This window comes from Squalius cephalus (assembly GCF_949319135.1).
Source record: "Squalius cephalus genome assembly, chromosome: 16".
NCBI classification, from domain to species: Eukaryota; Metazoa; Chordata; class Actinopteri; order Cypriniformes; family Leuciscidae; genus Squalius; species Squalius cephalus.
Window position 1 is genome coordinate 13088010 of NC_137137.1, and position 19385 is coordinate 13107394.

The window sequence follows — 19385 nt, forward strand, 5'->3', positions numbered from 1 at the left end:
CAGGAGAACGCAGCAGCTCTGATCAGTGAGATCTCTCTCTCTCCCTCTCTCTCCTCTCTCTCTCTCTCTCTCTCTCTCTCTCTCTCTCTCTCTCTCTCTCTCTCTCTCTCTCTCTCTCTCTCTCTCTCTCTCTCTCTCTCTCTCTCTCTCTCTCTCTCTCTCTCTCTCTCTCTCTCTCTCTCTCTCTCTCTCTCTCTCTCTCTCTCTCTCAAAACAAAAGCATGTAGTCAATCTCAATCTTTGCTCTAAAATAGCCTACACTACTGTTCAAAAGTTTGTGCTAGTAAGAATTTTGAAAGAAGTCTCTTATGCTCACCAGGGTTGCATTTAGTAAATATAAATACAGTAAAAGCTATACAATTGTGAAATATTATTACAGTTTACAATAACTGTTTTCTATTTTAATATATCTTAAATGTAATTTATTCCTGTGATGAGACATCTGAATTTTCAGCATCATTACTCCAGTCTTCAGTGTCATATCATCCTTCAGAAATCATTCTGATATGCTGATTTGGCTCTCAAGTAGCATTTCTTATTATTATCAATGTTGAAAACAGTTGAGCTGCTCAATTTTTGTGGAAAAAAACATTTTCTGATCCCAAACTTTTGAACGGTGGTGTAGTTTTGGTACCTGACATACATATAGAAATTTACTCCAGAAATATTTATGAAGTTATTACTTTTAACTCTTTCCCTGCCAGCATTTTTTTTTAAAGTTGCCAGCCAGCAACTTTAAAAAAAATAAAAATAAATAATTTTTAACACTTGAATGTGGGTTTCATAAAAAAATCAACATTTTGAGCAAAACCCTGAAAAAATCCAGTTTTTGTCAAAGGCTGCGTCTGGATCAGATTCAATGATTAAAATCATAGATGGGGTAGATCAAATCCATCAACACCCCCAAAGCTTGCACAGTCCTGTAGCTCATCCTGAGTCGACATTTCATTCAGTAACATTAGGCAGTTTTGATTTATGTTTGTTTAATGTTGATGATTGCATCATTTTACATATGCATCTGCTTACTTATGCTATCTCTTGTCTCTGCTTCTTTTTCACCTGTGTTTTCATCCGGAGATTCAGTACTCTTTCACCGTATAACAGCGAAAACATGGAAAATCAGAAAAGTCCGTCAATGGCGGGGAAGCATTTTCACATAAATGACTAAAAATTCCGTCAATGGCGGGGAAAGAGTTAAAAGTACTGCAGTCATGGAAATAATTTGTCAAAAAGTGTGGGAACTATTCTGTTACTTCCGCACTTCAACTTGTATGAGAATCCTCTAGCAGTAGAAATGGGCAGTATAAATTTAGCCAGTCTTCATCCATCATAAGCTCTCTCTCTTGCCACATTACTTCAGATGGGAACCTGTATGCTGGGGTACATGTGGACTTTATGGGTACAGACCCAGCCATCTTCAGAACCTTGGGAGACCGTCCCGCTGTCAGAACCGAGCAGTACGACTCCCGATGGCTGAACGGTACGATACGAGCTAAGGAGTGAAGTGATTCAATTGAAAAGACAGACAGTTGACAAATATTATCCCTTTATCTCTTTACCAATCTTTTTATCTCTCCATCAGAGCCAGTGTTTATAAAAATCCAGAAGATTCCAGACAGTGCGGAGAAGAATGATGATAAGCTTTACTTCTTCTTTCGGGAGAAGAGTTTAGATGCTTCGGGGGGCAGCGCTCCGAGCGTCATCGCGAGAGTTGGCCGAGTCTGTCTGGTGAGAAAATCCAGATGCTAGACACAAGACTTGTCTACTTAAGCCACATTCTGACTTAATAATCAACTTTTAATCATGATGATTTTTTGTCATGCAAATAGGTATGTAAATCAGATGAACCCAAGGTTTGTTTAAAGTCTAATCTTCTATCTGTTTGTATGCTTTCCCTTCAGAATGATGATGGAGGCCAAAGGTCACTGGTGAATAAGTGGACGACATTCCTCAAAGCACGACTGGTCTGTTCTGTGATTGGTGCAGACGGTGTTGAGACTTACTTTGATGAACTGAGTATGGCATATGTTTTTCTCTCCTCCGTGATCACAACATGTCCGTGATCAGCTCTCTGTTTGTCTATCTCTGATGCCTGATATCTGTTTGTTTTAAAGGGGACGTTTTTATCCAGAGGACCCATGATGAACGGAACCCCATCGTGTATGCTGTGTTCTCCACAGCTGGGTGAGATAATCTCTCATGCAAACATTTGAAATACTTACAGTACCGTTCAAAGGTTTGGGGTCATTATGTTTTGCATTTTTGTTGTTGTTGAAAGAAATCAATACTTTTTTCAGCAAGGATGCATTACATTTATCAAAAAGTGACAGTAAAACTTATTACAGTGTTACAAAAAATTCTGTTTCAGATAAATGCTTGTTTTTTTTAACTATTCATCAAAGACTTGTTAAAAATTTTATCACGACTGTTCTTATTATTGATAATAATAAATGTTTCTTGAGCAGCAAATCAGCATATTAGAATGATTTCTGAAGTATCATGTGACACTGAAGACTAGAGAAATCCCTGCTGAAAATATATTAAAATAGAAAATAGTTATTTTAAATTGTAATAATATTTCACAATATTACTGTTTTTACTGTTTTGAGAGCATAAGAGACTTTTTCTTCCCCAAAACTAAATAAAAAATCGTCTCCACCTCAAACTTTCGAACGGTGGTGTAAGTACACAGGAGCATTTTTGTAGTCTAAACATCTTTTAATTATAGATTTAAATTGATAGTTGACCCCATAATAAAAAATTATGTCATTTACTCACACTCTGTCATTCCAAACTCTTATGACTTCCTTTCTTGCAAGGAACACAACTTATTTTATTTTTTTTACAATAAATATTTTCTCACTTGGACAAAAGCTATTATATTGAAAACTTAAAGTGCACAAAGCAAATAAAATTACTTTTCTAGTAATTTTCTATGTTTTTAGAACTTGACGGTCATCACTTTCTTTTATTACGTGGAAAAGTTATATTCCTTCAAATTAGTTGTTTATATTGATTATCCTTTAAGTTATAATGCCAATTCTTTCTGTTCCTCTCCAGCTCTGTGTTTAAAGGCTCTGCTGTGTGTGTGTACTCAATGGCTGACATCAGAAATGTCTTCAATGGACCCTTCTCTCACAAACATGGTCACAACTATCAGTGGACACCCTACACTGGCAAAATCCCTTACCCTCGCCCAGGGACTGTGAGTATTGCTTATGAAAACCAGTTTGATATCTTATTGTTGATTCTTTGTTGTTATCTAGTTCATTTTTGCTCTTTCTGCTTTTGCTTTATTTTTTAGTGTCCTGGAGGAACGTTCACCCCTGATCTCCACACCACTAAGGCCTTCTCTGATGAGGCTGTAAACTTTGTACGCGCCCATCCGCTGATGTATCAACCTATATATCCGATACACAAGCGCCCCCTGGTGGTCAGGACTGGATTTGATTACCGTTTTACCACCATTGCTGTGGACCTGGTGGATGCTGTGGATGGAAGATACGAGGTGCTCTTCCTGGGCACAGGTTAGACATTTTTGACCATGTCTGATTCTTCCTATTTAGTTAAATGCTGGACGATCATGTGAAGGTGCACTGTTGCTACATGAACCGCTTAATTTGCAAAATTTATAAAAAGATGGCCAATCTCATAGCTTTACTTCTGATTCTCTTTGAACTTTAGATCGTGGAACAGTCCAGAAGGTGATTGTCTTGCCAAAAGACATCAGCACAACAGAAGAGCTCGTTTTGGAAGAAGTTGAGGTTTTTAAGGTACACAAATACAGACTTTTTGCTGTTACATAAACTTGTGGGTGGAAAATACCCTTAAAATACCATAATGCATGATTTTAAATTGTTAATTTTTTCTTCTAATTTTTTCAGACTCCAGCAGCTGTCAAAACCCTGAAGATTTCTACTAAAAGGGTAAAAAATGACCTAGTTTTATTAATCCTACATGCATAAAACCAGTGTTGTTTAGTATTATTGATATACAATTATAGTTTTTGTTAATATTTTGAATTGGAAATTGGAAAATATTTTATATTTTCTGTTTTTATTTTCATTTTTAAAAGTTTTTGTAATTTAGTTGTATATTTGTCCATTTTATTCGATTTTTTTTTATATAGTTTTATTTTTAGTTTGGTTTAGTTATTTTAGTACTTTAACTTAAACTAAATGGAAAAAGAGAAATGTTGCAACTAGCTGAAGTAAGTTTTTTCATATTTTTCATATTTGAGCTGTGAAATCCAAAAATTCAGTACCTTATCTGTAAAAAATAAAAAGTGTGCTGTTTCTAAACCTTTTCTCTTTCTCACTTGCGGTTTACAGCAACAGTTGTACGTGTCCTCAGAAAGGGGTCTTACCCAGGTGTCCCTGCACAGGTGTGCCGTTTATGGCAAGGCCTGTTCGGACTGCTGTCTGGCCCGAGACCCTTACTGTGCCTGGGATGGAGAACACTGCTCTGCTTTCACCCCGGCTACCAAGAGGTCAGAGCGCATTCATTTACCCTGACAGGTGGTCCATGATCCTAAATGTGTGTGTGATATCTAGACTTCATTACCGGCCCATTTTTATACTGATCACACTATCAATTAATGTATGGCAACATTTGGATATTGCTCTTCAACAGAACTACTGAACCATTACAAAATAAAGAGAAACGTTTATGTCACAGTGAAAATAGTCCATAAGCTTTTAACCATAACCATCTGTGAATGAATCCTTAGGAGAAGCAGAAGGCAAGATATCAAACACGGAGATCCCTTAAGGCAGTGCAGAGGATTCAACGCTAAAGGTTTGTAAACAGCCTTTTATATTATCCTGAGTAACAACACTTGAGATCTTTAGAAACTTGAATGTGGCCCTTCTCTGACGCTCTCAGTAGAAAAGCGTCTGAGGGAGACGGTGCAGTTTGGGGTTGAGGGGAGCAGCACGTTCCTGGAGTGCCAGCCGCGGTCCCCACAGGCCACCGTCAAATGGCTCTGCCAGAAGGACGGCAAGCGAAAAGCAGTAAGACGCTCATGTTACCATTATCTCTTTTTAAAGAGATGGTTCACCCAAAAACGCTAATTCTGACATCATTTACCTACACTGTACAAAAATTCAGTATAATTTATGGTAAAAAATAAAATAAAAACTGGCACCTGTTGCCAGAACTTTACCATAGGAATGTGGCAGCAACATTTTAGGTAATGAATATAACTTGAATTTACAGTACAAAAAAAAAAAAACTTTTTATTACCTGATGTTAATTTCCCAACCTAATGAAGTACTAAAATCAGTTTTTTACCTTTATAATACACTGACAATCACCAAAAAGCACAGGTTGCCATGTGTAGAAGTGAAGCTAATCATAAGTAGCTTTTCCAGAATGTGCTCTCACGACACTCTCATGTCGTTACAAACCTGCATGACTTTATTTCTTTTGTGGAACATTTTCTCAGTTTTTTGTTTTTGTTTTTTGTATTACAATGTAAGTCAATGGGCTCCAATGTTGTTTTGGACCCCATTGACTTTCATTGACAAATTCTTTACAATATCTCCTTTGTGTTTCGCCTCATTAATTTCCTTTTCTTTTTCAGCTCAATCGAGACAAAGAGGTCTTGAAGACCGGGCATGGCATCCTGCTGAAATCTCTCGCCCAATCGGATGCCGGCCTTTACCACTGCCTGGCAACTGAGAACAACTTCAAACACACCGTGGCGCGCATCTCCCTACGGATCCTGGACCGGGAGATTGTGGAGGCGTTGACCGAGTCGGACGTCTCTGTAGAACCAGAGCACCGCCGCCACCATTCCCATCACCACCCTCCACCCCCGCCCCCTCCCCCTCAGTCCCACCCACCTCAACTCCAGCTCCACCCGCAGCCTGAAGTGCGTCTCATCAACCAGTACTGCCAGTCCTACAGGCAGCAGATACAAAGCCAACCACACAAAGCCAAACGCAACAACCGCAGGCACACAGGAGAAGAGGAAGAGGAGGAGCTGCAGGAGCAGTGAATGGAACAGCATCTGGGACCTTGTTGACCTTGTCCAGTCCATGTGCCCCATCATTATGTACTCCCTCCAGGCAAACTCCTATTCAGTCCCTTTAATAAAATGATTCATTAGCTTAGATTGATTCAATTGATTCATTAGATGTATCAGACTGTGTCTGAACTAAATAGATTTTCATTTTGAGGTACAGTTTGATGCACATAGCTCCCCTAACTAATATAAATCTTGCTTTGGTGTGCTCACTTCTATAGTTAGGGTTAAACTATGTTTTCAAAATAAATTCCTTAAAACATTCAGCCGCACCAGCAAAACTACTGCCGTATTATGTAAAATATAAGCTATTCCCTTTTAAGATTCAGTACACTGATGACTGCAGTATAAATACTATCAGACACATTCGAAAATATGTTTTTGCTTTGCATTATAGAGGCATCAAAAGGTTGAATTTAAAGATCGCAGATTCAGTCAGGCATCTCTAAACACCCTGAAAATTAAATGCAGCATTGGAATAAATGCTCTTGTACATTTTAAGATCCTTGGAAGTACGTATCTGCAAGACTATTATTATAGCACAATATATCTTCCCATCATTTTGACCACTGAAGTTTTTATTTACTTTTCTTAGCATTTCAAGTTTTTTATGGAGTTTTCCATTGGAAAGTCCATTGAAGAACAGATCCATTTGAATGAAGGGCTAGGAGTGATAATTAAAAATAAAATGTATATATATATATATATATATATATACTATTTCAAACATAAAAATGGAAAGTGATTTATTCCATTTTTGTTTGAATTAATAAATTGAAAACTTATTATAAATGTATGAGCTTTGATTTTAATCTTGATCCATGACAGAAACTGAGAGCCTAGAATTGATAAGCAACTTCCACCAAAAGTGATATTTCTGTATCACTTGCAAAACGATTGAAAATAACAACGTTGGTACATCGACCATTTTTTAAAATACATTTAAAAATAGGGTACATTCAGGTTGATTGGGACACTTTTTCCAAGTCATCTCAATGGCAAAAAAATGTCCCAGTCACCCTAAATTCACCCTATTGTTTTTACATTTCAAATATATGGATTATCAAAATAATTATCTAATACTAAAAATATTACAATATTGTTAAAAATAAATGTTGTCTTCTTTTTGTAGTGGAACAAGCCTCGTTGATTTCAGAATTTGTAACATGATTGGATCATTGCCCTGGAAATTTTTGTGTTTTATTAGGACAATACTGTGGACCAAAATGAAAGTCATGGGATTTGCAAAAATCTAAATGTTTATTGAAATTGTGCATCAGAATCTCTCCCTTGTAATGAATGAAATCAGATATGGCTGTAGTGTGAAAACCCTCGATACGTACTTCACATTGCAGTTGAAATTTTTCATCTTTGAATGTGAAAGCAACCAAAATACCGTAAAGTCCGTTATCCTCTTGTTTTGTCTTGTATTGTTCGTCCCCCAACAAATGGAGCATCCCTGATTTGAACTGCTGTATATAGATACAGTTTTTCAGTCTGGTCTCTTCTATCTTTGACTCTAGACTCTGATGAAATGTAGTTGGACCACTAAAAACATTCTCATTCTCAATCCATAATCAAATCATGTTGTATTCCACGGTTTGTCAATGGTGATGTGTGGTCATGTTTTTTGCTCGTGTATAAACACAGTATCTGTGCTTTGTGTTGTGTGACACTGACACATGTACATAGAAAATGTATGTATTTGACTAGTCACTGGTCAGGATTAAAAACTAACCTCCTCTCTTTCCTCATCTCTCCCGTGACCCTCTTTCTCTCTCTTTCTCTCACCCACACCATACAACATATTTATTGTGAGAGTGTACATATTCATGTGAGTTGTGCTCTTTGGTGGTGGGACAGGGCTGGTTTTGATGGAAATTGTCATTTTATGTATTGTTTATTAACAGGACCAGGACACATGGAGAGATGCTGAGGAGAAAGAGGTAGATGTTTTTGGAGCAATTGTAATTAGTTAATTAGTATTCTAACATTGAAACGCATTTAAAATTAACCTTGAGGTTCTCAAGAAAAAAATGGGTAAAACATTTTATCAGTTGGCATGAAATGTGAGCTGTGGAAATGTACTAAGTTTTGGGGGGCACACAACGCAAACTTGCGGAGTGTTTCAAGCCAGAAATGTCTACCTCTTTTAGCACTTTCTATGGAAAATCACTTAGCACCAAACTAAAGGACAAAGGCAAAGAACATGTGTTTTCTTCTGTAAACACCTACTTTTTCTGGCCCACTAATGTCATTATGTTTTAAAGGATAAGAGACTCTTTCTCTTCATTGGGTGTTGGTGGCATATTTATAATGAAAGCGCTCAGTGGTTTTAACCCGACATGTTATCTGGTCTTGAAGGGTGGAGAACAAACTCTAAAGTCCAAACCACATTTCTTTTCTCTCCACAGAGATGTTATTGTGCAGAATGACAACCGAGTCTGTCTCTGAGGAACTTAAATGCCACATAGACTTTCTTTGTCCTGTTGTGTCTTTCTTTTGGTGTTGGCTGTTGAACTAAAAAGAAACTTCCTAAATATGGTTGCTTCCTGAATATTTCCTCTTTGTATTTACAGATGTTCGTGTAGGTTCATGTTAATGTGATTTTTTTGTGATAAATATTATTTTATTATCATGGTATTCTGGGGCTTGGGAGTCCTACTAGGTGTTTTTTAAAGCAATAACAATAAACTGCTGTTTTTTTGTTTTTATCCAGTTTTTTTCTGTCTGAACACCTGACATGTTTTTATTTCATAATAATATTATGCATTAACCAAATTCACAGACAAGGCTTAAGCCTATAGTCCTGGACTAAAATGCATGTTTTAACTGAAAGCAATTTGCACTGACTTATTTTAAAATTGTTATTATGTTACATTGTTTTGTCTCAAGATGCAGATCAGTGTTTTTTTTCTAAGGCACATCTAAAAAAGCTACATAAATGTCCTAATTATATTATATGTACAGTATATCATATACAATACTGTACATTATACTTATTTTAATTATATTTCAAAAATGTTTTTAAAACATTACAAAGATTACAAGAATACTTTTCAAACTGTTGTTACTTGTACTTCCACTTTAGTCCTGTAGGGGGAGGTGATATGTATGGAGGTGATATCCTATGCAGCCTTACAAAACTTGATATATCTTACCTTGACAAGAATAACATTACTGGGTTTGTGGTTAAGGGAGAGAGATTTGGAAAAAGACAGTTGTTGAGTTAAAAGTATGCACAAACAGAAGGAAATATCCAACATAAAGCTGTGGTTAAGCTTGGCAGTCCGACTGTTTGGATGAAATCTAACACCACTCCTGGTTTGGCTCAACTGAAGTTCCTTTTTCCTGAATGAACTCACATTGAACTACTGCTGCACAAAGAAGACAAAACAGTCTTTGAAACGAGTGAGACAAACTGCAAAACAGGCTTGAAATCTAGTCATTATCAGAGTGTAGTTTATATTGCTTTATTTGATTTCCAAGTAGATCCTTAGATCATTCAGTGCAACTTTAATCTGGAATAAAAGATTTCATGTCTATTGATAAAATTATTTCCAAGCGTCAGTAATGGCAGAAGTGTGTGAACCAAGAGCAGAGAGAAGCATTAGTCGTCCCATTCATCCTCTTCCTCTTCATCACCACCATCATCTTCTTCATCATCTGAAAAAAATCAAAGGAATATAACATACATCAAAATTACTACAAGAAGGGAGGGGGAGGGGGAGGGGGAGGGGGAGGGGGAGGGGGAGGGGGGGGGGGGGAGGGGGAGGGGGAGCGAACTTACAGAATACACATATGACCTGGAAGGGGGCTGCATATGGAAAAACACTGGGGTGTCCAGCCCGCAGGGTGGAATGTTTCAACCCCAGGGGTGGCAAGGTGGCTTGCCAAGGAAAAGACACATGCTCAGAGAGGCTGACAGTGGAAATACACATGTGGGGGTCGCCCAGAGGGGGAACCATGTACATGGAGGCACCTAGCCAATGCGAAAGCTGTTGGTGGCATAACTGGCATTGACGTCAACAGCGTTGGAGGAAACTCAGGGCTTCTCGGGGAGGCTCACCTGAGGAAAATATCGCATGTATCCAGTCCGCGGAGTGGAATGGCGAGGAAGCGAAGACACCTGAGCAGATCCTAGTACCGGCTGGTTGAAGCGAGTACAGAGGACACTGGTTCCACTCGGAGATTGTAGAATCTCGCGAATGTGTTAGGTGTCGCCCAGCCTGCAGTTCTGCAGATGTCTGTTAGCAAGGCGCCATGCGCTAGAGTCCAAGAGGAAGCCACACTCCAGGTGGAGTGTGCCTTCACACCAAGGGGGCACAGTCGACCTTGCTGCTGGTATGCCAAAGCAATGGCGTCCACTATCCAGTGAGACAACCTTTGCTTGGAGAGAGCCTTTCCCTTCAGCGTCCCTCCATAACAGACAAAGAGCTGGTCTGAGGTCCTGAAACACTGAGTTCTGTCTACGTAAGCACGGAGGGCACGTACTGGACAGAGCAGTGCCAAGACTGGGTCTGCCTCCTCCATGGGCAGCGCTTGCAGGTTCAACACCTGGTCTCGAAAGGGAGTGGTGGGAACCTCGGGCATGTCTCCAGGCCGGGGTCTCAGGATCACGTGAGAATAGACCAACCCGAATTCCAGGCACGCTTCGTCAACCGAAAATGCCTGCATGTCCCCTACCCTCTTGATGTAGGCCAATGCAACCAGGAGCGCTGTCTTCATTGACAGGAACTTAAGCTCCACTGATTGCAGAGGCTCGAAGGGATCACTCTGCAGGACAGTTAAAACCACTGAGAGGTCCCAAGAGGGTGCGAGAGGAGGGCGAGGAGAATTCAGTCTCCTCGCTCCTCTCAGGAACCTGATGACCAGGTCATGCTTTCCCACGGACTTACCTTCGACTGCGTCGTGATGTGCGGCGATAGCGGCAACATACACTTTCAGGGTTTTCAGGGCCTTCGCTCCAACCCTTCTTGCAAGAAGGAAGACACGACACTGATCGGGCATTTTCTGGGGTCTTCTCGGCGAGAAGAGCACCAGGTGACGAAGAGGTTCCACTTCAACGCGTAGGCATGTCTCGTGGACGATGCTCTAGCGGAAGTGATGGTAGCCACCACCGCTGGTGGTAGGGTACTCAAACCTGCCTCGTCCCATCCAGGAACCACAAGTGGAGGTTCCAAAGATTGGGACGAGGGTGCCATAGGGAACCCCATCTCTGAGAAAGGAGGTCCTTCCTCAGAGGAATTGGCCAGGGAGGTGCTGTCGCGAGGAGTACTAGTTCTGAGAACCAGGTCCGGGTGGGCCAATGAGGCGCAACCAAAATTACCTGCTCCTCGTCCTCCCTGATCTTGCACAGCTCACTGGGGGAAACGCATACTTGCGGAGGCTCCACGGCCAGCTGTGTGCCAGTGCATCTGTGCCGAGCGTGCCCTCGGTCAGGGAGTAAAACAGGCTGCAATGGGAAGAGTTGTGGGAGGCAAACAGATCTACCTGTCTGTCCCCGAACTGTTCCCAAATCAGCTGAACCGACTGGGGACGGAGTCTCCATTCTCCAGGAAGAGGCTGAAGCCGTGAGAGCTCGTCGGCTGCACAGTTCAGCTCTCCTGGGATATAAATGGCTCAAAGCGACCTCAGATGCCTCTGACTCCATAAGAGGAGGTGGCGGGCGAGTTGTAGACCGGCGGGAGCGTAGACCACCTTGTCGATTGATATACGCTACTGTCGCGGTATTTTCTGATCGGACTAGTACGTGCTGGTTCTTGAGCAACGCATGGAAGCGGTGCAGAGCCAGACGTACCGCCAGCAACTCGAGGCAATTGACATGCCAAAGGCGCTGGGGTCCTGTCCAGGAGCCTGCGGCAGCATGTCCATTGCACATGGCACCCCAGCCCGTGGTGGAGGCATCTGTTGAGACAACAACATGCCTTGAAACTAGTTCTAAGGGCACTCCAGCCCGTAGAAAGCTGAGGTTCACCCACGGGGTGAAGGTCTGATGGCAGGTCAGAGTAACTGGTACTCGGAGCGTGTCTTGTTGCCATGCCCACCTCAGGACTCGATCGCGAAGCCAGAGCTGAAGTGGTCTCATATGAAGCAATCCGAGCGGCGTTACTGTGGTTGCGGATGCCATATGCCCCAGGAGCCTCTGAAATAACTTCAGTGGAACAGCACTCTTGCCCTCGAACTGTCTCAGGCAAGTCAGCAGTGACTGCGCGCGCACGCTCGCTCGTAAGCTGCGCGCACATGGTGACCGAGACGATTTCCATACCGAGAAAAGAGATCCTCTGCACGGGGCAAAGTTTGCTCTTCTCCCAGTTGACCCGAAGGCCCAGGCAGGCTAGGTGCCGGAGCACAAGGTCCCTGTGTTCGCAAACCTGGTCTCGAGAGTGAGCTAGTATCAGCCAGTTGTCGAGATAGTTCAGGATGCGAACCCCGTGTTGCCGTAGTGGCACAAGGGCTGCCTCGCCGACTTTCATGAAGACGCGAGGAGACAGGGCTAGCCCGAATGGGAGAACCGCGTACTGATACAGTCCCGCTCCTCGAAAGCAAACTGTAGGAACAGTCTGTGTCGAGGAAGAATTGAGACATGAAAGTAGGCTTCCTTCAGGTCGATCGCTGCAAACCAATCTTGCGGCCGCACACATTCGAAAATGCATTTGGCTGTGAGCATCTTGAATGTAAGCCTGTGAAGGGATCAGTTCAAGACGCGCTGGATTGGTAGGGGCTGTAGAATGAAGTAGAACAATGAACTAGGGGCTGTAGAATCCGGACTTCATTTTGGCTGGAGTGACAATCTCGATTGCACCTTTCGCCAGTAAGGTAGCGACCTCCGCACGCATGACAGGGGCATTGCCACCCACCATAGTGTAACGGACTCCCCAGAAGCGGGGAGGAGATCGTGCAAACTGAATTGCATAGCCGAGCCTGATGGTTCTCGCGACCCAGCGGGACAGGTTGGGAAGCTCTAGCCAGGCTCCCAAGAACTGAACCAGCGAGGTCATGCGAACCACAGACCTGGACATGGGAGGCATAGCGTCCCTGCGTGGGGGCGTGGTCGAGTTTCCACGCTCTGTCAGTGTTGGCCAGGGAAGGACCAGCGTTCCACGGCAGCCTGGTCTGACTGAACTCCCGGGTCAGCATTGCCTCGAAGGCGAAGACGACACACAGCACTGCATGCCTGTGCTATGACAGTGACAGAGAACATACAGACCATGATCGCTGATGAAGCCATTCAATATAAATGGGGATGATTAGGAGGCCACGATGATGAACAGAGGCCAATTTTCAAATTTTGTTAGAATGCCAAAAAAAAACCTACTCTTTTTTCCAAAGGACATCCTGGTATATTTAATGACTACAGAGAGTCAGGAACTCAGTTTAACATCTCTACCGAAGGACTGTGCTTTTTGCAATATAGTGTCCATAACAATGGGGCGTTAGGACCCACACAGACCACAGGGTGAGCACCACCTGCTGGCCTCACTAACAGCTCTTCCAGCAGCAACCTAGTTTTCCCTGGAGTCTCCCATCCAGGTACTAACCAGGCTCAACCCTGCTTATCTTCAGTGGGCAACCAGTCTTGGGCTAAAGGGGGATATGGCTGCTGGCTATGATGTGAGCTCACATACAGATTCAGTATTTATTAAAATTAATAAAAACAGTGAAATGCAAACTTAGAATATTACGCTAAATGCAATAATTAAAATAGCTTAAAATAATACAAATATGCTTAATGAATTTAATCTCACTTTATTAGCCAATGTCTTTGCTAATGACCTTCGATGATCCAATTCAACCATACTAAGCAAAATATTGTTTATGGTTATGACAATGTTCTATGCTTGGTTTTGGTGGAATAGATATACGCTGCTGCTGTTATTGCAGATCACGTATGGGAATTGCTACTGCCACAAGTCATTCAATAGGTTATATTTTATAGGTTGAATTTGTAAAAGTGTGAAAAAACCCTTTAGATTTATTAAACGAGTTACCTGAGGAATGGATAACTTTACTCCTTTTCTGCATCACCATCATCAGAGCTCCCACAATTCCCTCTGAGGACTCATCTTGAGCTGGATTAGAGTCCGGGGAGTCAGGCACCTGAGATAAACACCACATCACCGCTTAAAACGTGGTTATTCACAACAAAGCAGAGTATAATGCTTACATTGAACAAAATGCATTGCGTTTGTGTGAAAATGTCTCACGTACATTCTTTAGCACACGCCCACGACGAATTTCCTCCAGTAAAGTTCCTCGTCCTCCTCCACCACCACCAGAGGGAGGAGGAGGAGGTGGAGCTGAGCTGGCAGGGCTGCTGGGGAAGTTAGCGGCTGAAGAAGGGGGGGGTGGAGGAGGTGGTGGGGGCGGAGGTGGAGGTGGTGCACCTCCACCCATAGGTGGAGGAGGTGGCTTGTGACTGTGGCTGGGTGGTGGTGGCGGAAGAGAGGATGGCAGTGGGGGTGGAGGCCCAGAACGGCCTCCAGGTGGCGGTGGACCGCGATGTGGAGGTCCAGGACTGCGCGAAGGTGGTGGAGGGCGTCCGGGTGGGCCTGGCACTGGGGGAAGCCCACCACGGGGTGGAGGAGGTGCAGGGGCAGAACGAGGACCTCCTGGGTCTGGAGAGAAAGAGCCAGAATGGCCCCGAGAAACATCAGTGAGGGCAACAAAGATCATTAAAGTTGCGATGTAACGAAAGTAGTGACAGCTTTTTTTTTTCTTCCATATTGCGATGTACATTCGAGTGAAACGGATTATCAAAAATGGGAAAAAAGTAGGGTGGGGTCTTGGTTCTGTGATCTGAATGCGAGTTTGCGGTCGATTGTAAGAAAGGGGTGGGTTTAAGCAGACCAAATGATTGGAGAAGTCCAGCAAACATCACCAGAGAGAAGTAATTTGACTGGGAGATCAAGTTCTAACATTTTGATAATAAAAAATGACAAGCTCAAAATAAAATAAATGAAACATTCATGCACGGATGAATTGCTCACAATAATATCAATAAGGTGCATTTATAAAATGTATTTTTTTTCATGCTGACTGGAGTGAAATTTCCAAATCAAACTTCTAAATATTCCACACAGAGAGTTAAAATGGTAAACAAAATTGATTTTATTATATTTTTAAATGAGCTTACCCTGTTTCCTCATTTCCTCTTTTACTGCATCCAACCCTCCAGATTGCTCGATGAAGTCATAGATTAGCTTAGATGTTTCTTTATCTGCCAGCTGGGCATCACTGATACCAGCACTGTTGAACAGTTTCTTCAGGTCAGGGTCGAGATTGTTGGTCTGGAGGGGCCAAAGTCAGTGTTCATATAAATGCTGCTTTTAAAACTTTAGAAATGCTATTTGCTATATCAGAATAAGCACAGTTTATGTGACTAAATTTGCTTTATGCATTAAGGAAAAAGGACAATTCTTACATCAAAACCAGAGTTTGGATCCCACCCAATATGAGTGACGTGTCTAAAAAGGCAGGAGAGGCACAGATAGCATCACTTCAAACAGATGGAACAAAACACAAGGTGAGTGTCCAACTTATGGTAAAACCTTCTTACTTGAATCCACTAGGTGCTCCAATATCTGCCTTAGTGAGCCTTGGGCCTTTCTTCTTTCCCTTTTTGTCTTTTTTGCTTAATATGGAGACTGAAGCTGGTGCGGGGGTCGGCACTGGGGTAGAGCGGTACCTTGATGCAACAATATCTGGGTTCTGGATGTCCACCGTGGTCATTACACTTGGCTGTGAAACTGGACCTGATTAACAGACATAGTTGGTTAAACACTTGTATTTATCAATGCATTCAGACCATGTGAACACTGCAGGATGAATTAAAGGGATAGTTCATCCAAAAATGAAAATTATGTCATTGTTTATTGACCCTCTTGTTGTTCCAAATCTGTATGACTTACTATCTTCTGCTGAAAATATTTTAGGTAAAAAAAAAAACACTGGGGTATAAAACAACATTGAACCTCACTGGATTTCATTATATACATTTATTCACAAAAAAATAAAATAAAATGTTTTTTGTGTTCCACAGAAGAAAGTCATACAGGTACGGAATGACAAGATGGTGAGTAAATGAAACAATAATGAAGTCTTTAAATCATTTAAAAGTGACTCACCATTTGTTGGAGGGATTTGTTGTGGTGCCCGTTTTTCTGTTAGTTAAAAAAAGTGTCTTAAAATGCTAATTTCTAAATTAATAGCAAGTGTAATTTTAAATTGAAGACACATACCTTCAGATGTAGCATGCTGTCGTTTTTCTAAATATGCATGTATAAAAAAGGAACAAGGATATATGATAAAATACTCTGAAAATACTATGAGCAAAATTCATATAAATATGAATGAGAATGACAGTAACTGACCCTGGCGGTTGAATCTCTGATTAATCTTCTCCTCAGTGACGTTTCTGAACACATCAGCTTCTGTCTCACTGGCAAAGTTCAAACCTACTTGACAGTCCTGAGACACATTTAAATTTGTATTAGATCTCTCAGATTGTGAGATTTTGCAGAGAAAAAAAAAAAATTAACAGTTTTAAAATCAATTAAAAACTTAAAGAAGACATTTCTGATGATGCCAGTGTGGCTTAATTTGAGCAGTTATTTAGACAGTGACTAAAAATGTTGAGTTTTGGCTTGGATTCAAGAATTTTAAAGGAGTCTGTACCCACATCAGCTGAAAAACTGTGGAAGAACCTCAATGGACAGGAATATGTCATCTGATTATATAGCTCCTGCTCCCAGACCATTTTACCTTCCTGACAAAAATAAATAAATGAAATGAAAACACGCATAAACACTTATCAAAGTCTAAATGGTGCTACCACAATGTGTCTTCATGAATGAGTTGAGCTGTGACTCAGAACTCAAAGCAGAAGTGTATCTTTATTTAATTTCAGCCTGTTTGGTCACAGGTCATCTTTGGTCATGCTAAAAGAAGTCAGTATAAATTCAATTATCATCATATAATCTCAGAAAAGCATCGAGAGCATCTCTATCTGCATAGATGCAAGATGCATAAACGTTATATAAATTCAGAGCATGTTTGTTAAGGTTTTTTTACACTACAGATTCAAATGTGAATTTCTAACCTTTATGTCATAGAGCCGGATGTAATATGAACGTTTAGGATTGTCCTTAATGAAACACACGACTCCTGTATGTTGGAGACTCCATTGGGTCGGACTGTGAGGAAGAGCCATGTACAGCTGAACAACCGCTGTGGCCGTGCTCTGCGTTCACACACACACACACACACACACACAATAAACTTACATAAATGTACGTTAATAAAAGATTAATCAGTGAAGTATTACAAGGAAAGCTCGAGCAAAGACATCAGCATCCTCTACAACAACAGGAAGTGGCCTCATACAGCATTTCCTGTCACTCTCCAGTTAAACTTTGTAGTTGCAAACATCAATCATCAATACAAACAGGTTAACGATGTTGTGAAGTGTACATTCGGAAGAAAACTAATTATGCTTTTATGATATTAGAAGTTTTCCTGGGTGAATATAATTGCAAAATCAAAACACAGTGGACTAAATAGTTGAGCTATTACAGCACATTTTGTCACAGGTTGTCCTAGGCATGTTTTGTGTGCAATCTCTTCATCCTTTTCATTTGGCACACAGGAATGCAACAAAATAACTTGAAAGGCTGAGTTTCACTTTGACCTTTAACTGACATCAACAGTAACAGCTCTGATCTCATCTGTGACCTCGGCTCCATGTCTCTCCTTTGAGGACTTTCTCTTTTATAACTGATTGATTTCCATCCCCAAATTCTTTTGTGGGACAGAATGCCCATCTATGATTGGCCCTCAAATCAAAGTTACTTCACTCACCACACATCTCCTTCCCAGCAACTCCAGCAGGCGTTCATTCTCCTGGCTGCTGAGGAGAGAACTGGGCATGTTCTCCTGCCCTTTGCTTTTTCCTTTACTCATCTCTCCTTGCTCAAATGGACACTCAGATCCTGGGACTCCACGCCTGGGGCCCCTACTCGGCCAACAGTACCTGTCTGAGTCCTTTTTTGGACAGGCAAATGATTCGGAGGAACCGTTGCTTCCGTGTTCTAATCTGATGTAAATGCAGCACAGCAAAAGAGAACAGGAAGAACAAAACCACTGCGCAGATCTGCTCTCAGAATGCCATGGACAGGCACGTGTTCCTTCGCTCATATAAAGGAGGAGGAGCAACAATAACAATATACACTCACATAAAGTACCTGTGAAATGTTTGGAAACATTACACTTTTTGTTCTCTTATATTCACCAAGGCTGCATTTATTTGATCAAAAATACACAGTAATATTGCTAAATATTATTTCAAATAATAAAAAAAACTGTTTTCTATTTGAATATATTTTAAAATGTTTTTATTTCCTGTGATGGCGAAGTTGAATTTTCAGCATCTTCAGAATCACATGATCTTTCAGAAATCATTCTAATATGCTGATTTGGTGCTCAAGAAACATTTCTTATTATTATCAATGTTGAAAACAGTTGTGCTGCTTGTACAAAAATCAAAATCACAATAATCCTATACAAAAAGCAGTCAGAATACATTACCTATGAGTAATCTAAATTACGTTACTAACTAATTTTCGCAACAGACTACAATTTGCAAGTAAATCTGACTGTATATAATTCAAAATAACAACAATAAAGTAACAACATGAGTGTAAATAAACAATACACTAAAGTAAAATGTAACAAATGTTGAATATGTAATGCATTACATTATATTTATTAATGGCCAACCACAAAATAATTATATGAAATCTGAACACTTTTTTATAAATCCTGAATATAAAGTTATAAGTCTGAATATATAAATGTGAATCTGAATATAGGCCTATAGTTAAATCTGAAAACATAAAAGGGAATCTTATAATTTTGAATATATAAATGTAAACCATGAATTATTACAGAAGATTTACATATTCAGAATTATAACTTCATATTTTGGATTTATTATATGCACAGATCTTGTATAATTATTACCATTTATTATATTATATTCAACTTAATGATTATTTTAAAACATTTTAATAGGTTAAAGTTAAAGAGAAAATGACCATAAGAAGTACTGTTAAGAATGATTTCATATATGTAATAAGGGATTCATTAAATAGACGTTACACTGATTTCATGATTTGTTATCACAACTTTTTTATTTTGTCAAATCAACCTAGATAATTAACGTGTTTCAGATATCATACTATTTTGATTTTCTGTTGATTAAACCAATCTCCATTGTATTAACTCAATTTTTTTTATTTCAATCAACTCAAAATTTTAAGGTATACTGGTTACTTACTTTTTTAAGTTAAACCAACAA

The 19385-nt window shown here is 40.6% G+C and overlaps 2 protein-coding genes across 5 annotated transcripts in view; one reads left to right on the top strand and one right to left on the bottom strand.

Moving 5' to 3' along the window:
• sema3gb (sema domain, immunoglobulin domain (Ig), short basic domain, secreted, (semaphorin) 3Gb) overlaps positions 1 to 6115 on the top strand; it is a 36640-nt gene extending 30525 nt beyond the window's left edge. For 2 of the 4 annotated variants that reach the window (XM_079896922.1, XM_079896920.1), the window contains exons 6-18: positions 1 to 25; positions 1361 to 1480; positions 1583 to 1728; positions 1902 to 2016; positions 2115 to 2184; positions 3061 to 3205; positions 3305 to 3527; positions 3685 to 3773; positions 3885 to 3926; positions 4332 to 4489; positions 4730 to 4797; positions 4888 to 5012; positions 5585 to 6115. The exon at positions 1 to 25 is cut by the window's left edge and continues 69 nt beyond it. In XM_079896922.1, coding sequence (XP_079753048.1) covers positions 1 to 25; positions 1361 to 1480; positions 1583 to 1728; positions 1902 to 2016; positions 2115 to 2184; positions 3061 to 3205; positions 3305 to 3527; positions 3685 to 3773; positions 3885 to 3926; positions 4332 to 4489; positions 4730 to 4797; positions 4888 to 5012; positions 5585 to 6001 — 1743 coding nt within the window. In that variant the 3' untranslated portion in view covers positions 6002 to 6115. Of the gene's footprint in view, positions 26 to 1360; positions 1481 to 1582; positions 1729 to 1901; positions 2017 to 2114; positions 2185 to 3060; positions 3206 to 3304; positions 3528 to 3684; positions 3774 to 3884; positions 3927 to 4331; positions 4490 to 4729; positions 4798 to 4884; positions 5013 to 5584 lie in introns of all 4 variants that reach the window. The other 2 variants (XM_079896921.1, XM_079896919.1) reach the window with 1 other exon arrangement.
• Positions 6116 to 8532: 2417 nt separating this feature from the next.
• Positions 8533 to 18189, bottom strand: wasb (WASP actin nucleation promoting factor b). Its single transcript, XM_079896923.1, has 12 exons — positions 17888 to 18189; positions 17130 to 17270; positions 16710 to 16796; positions 16402 to 16498; positions 16270 to 16296; positions 16156 to 16191; positions 15588 to 15783; positions 15453 to 15495; positions 15165 to 15318; positions 14240 to 14646; positions 14020 to 14128; positions 8533 to 9694 (listed from the first exon to the last, which is right to left on the bottom strand). Exons 1-12 carry the CDS (start codon positions 17987 to 17989, stop codon positions 9639 to 9641), a joined length of 1455 nt encoding a protein of 484 aa, XP_079753049.1. The 5' UTR covers positions 17990 to 18189; the 3' UTR covers positions 8533 to 9638.
• Between the last annotated feature and the right edge of the window lie 1196 nt (positions 18190 to 19385).

What these genes read in the sequence shown, in the direction of transcription:
- wasb (XM_079896923.1), bottom strand. Translation starts at nt 17,989, where the DNA reads ATGAGTAAAGGAAAAAGCAAAGGGCAGGAGAACATGCCCAGTTCTCTC. An exon ending in TCCACAGTTTTTCAGCTGAT is followed by an intron (nt 16,499 to 16,709) that starts GTGGGTACAGAC and finishes AATGTGTCTCAG; the next exon opens with GACTGTCAAGTAGGTTTGAA. An exon ending in GTGGGCGTGTGCTAAAGAAT is followed by an intron (nt 14,129 to 14,239) that starts GTACGTGAGACA and finishes TGTTTATCTCAG; the next exon opens with GTGCCTGACTCCCCGGACTC.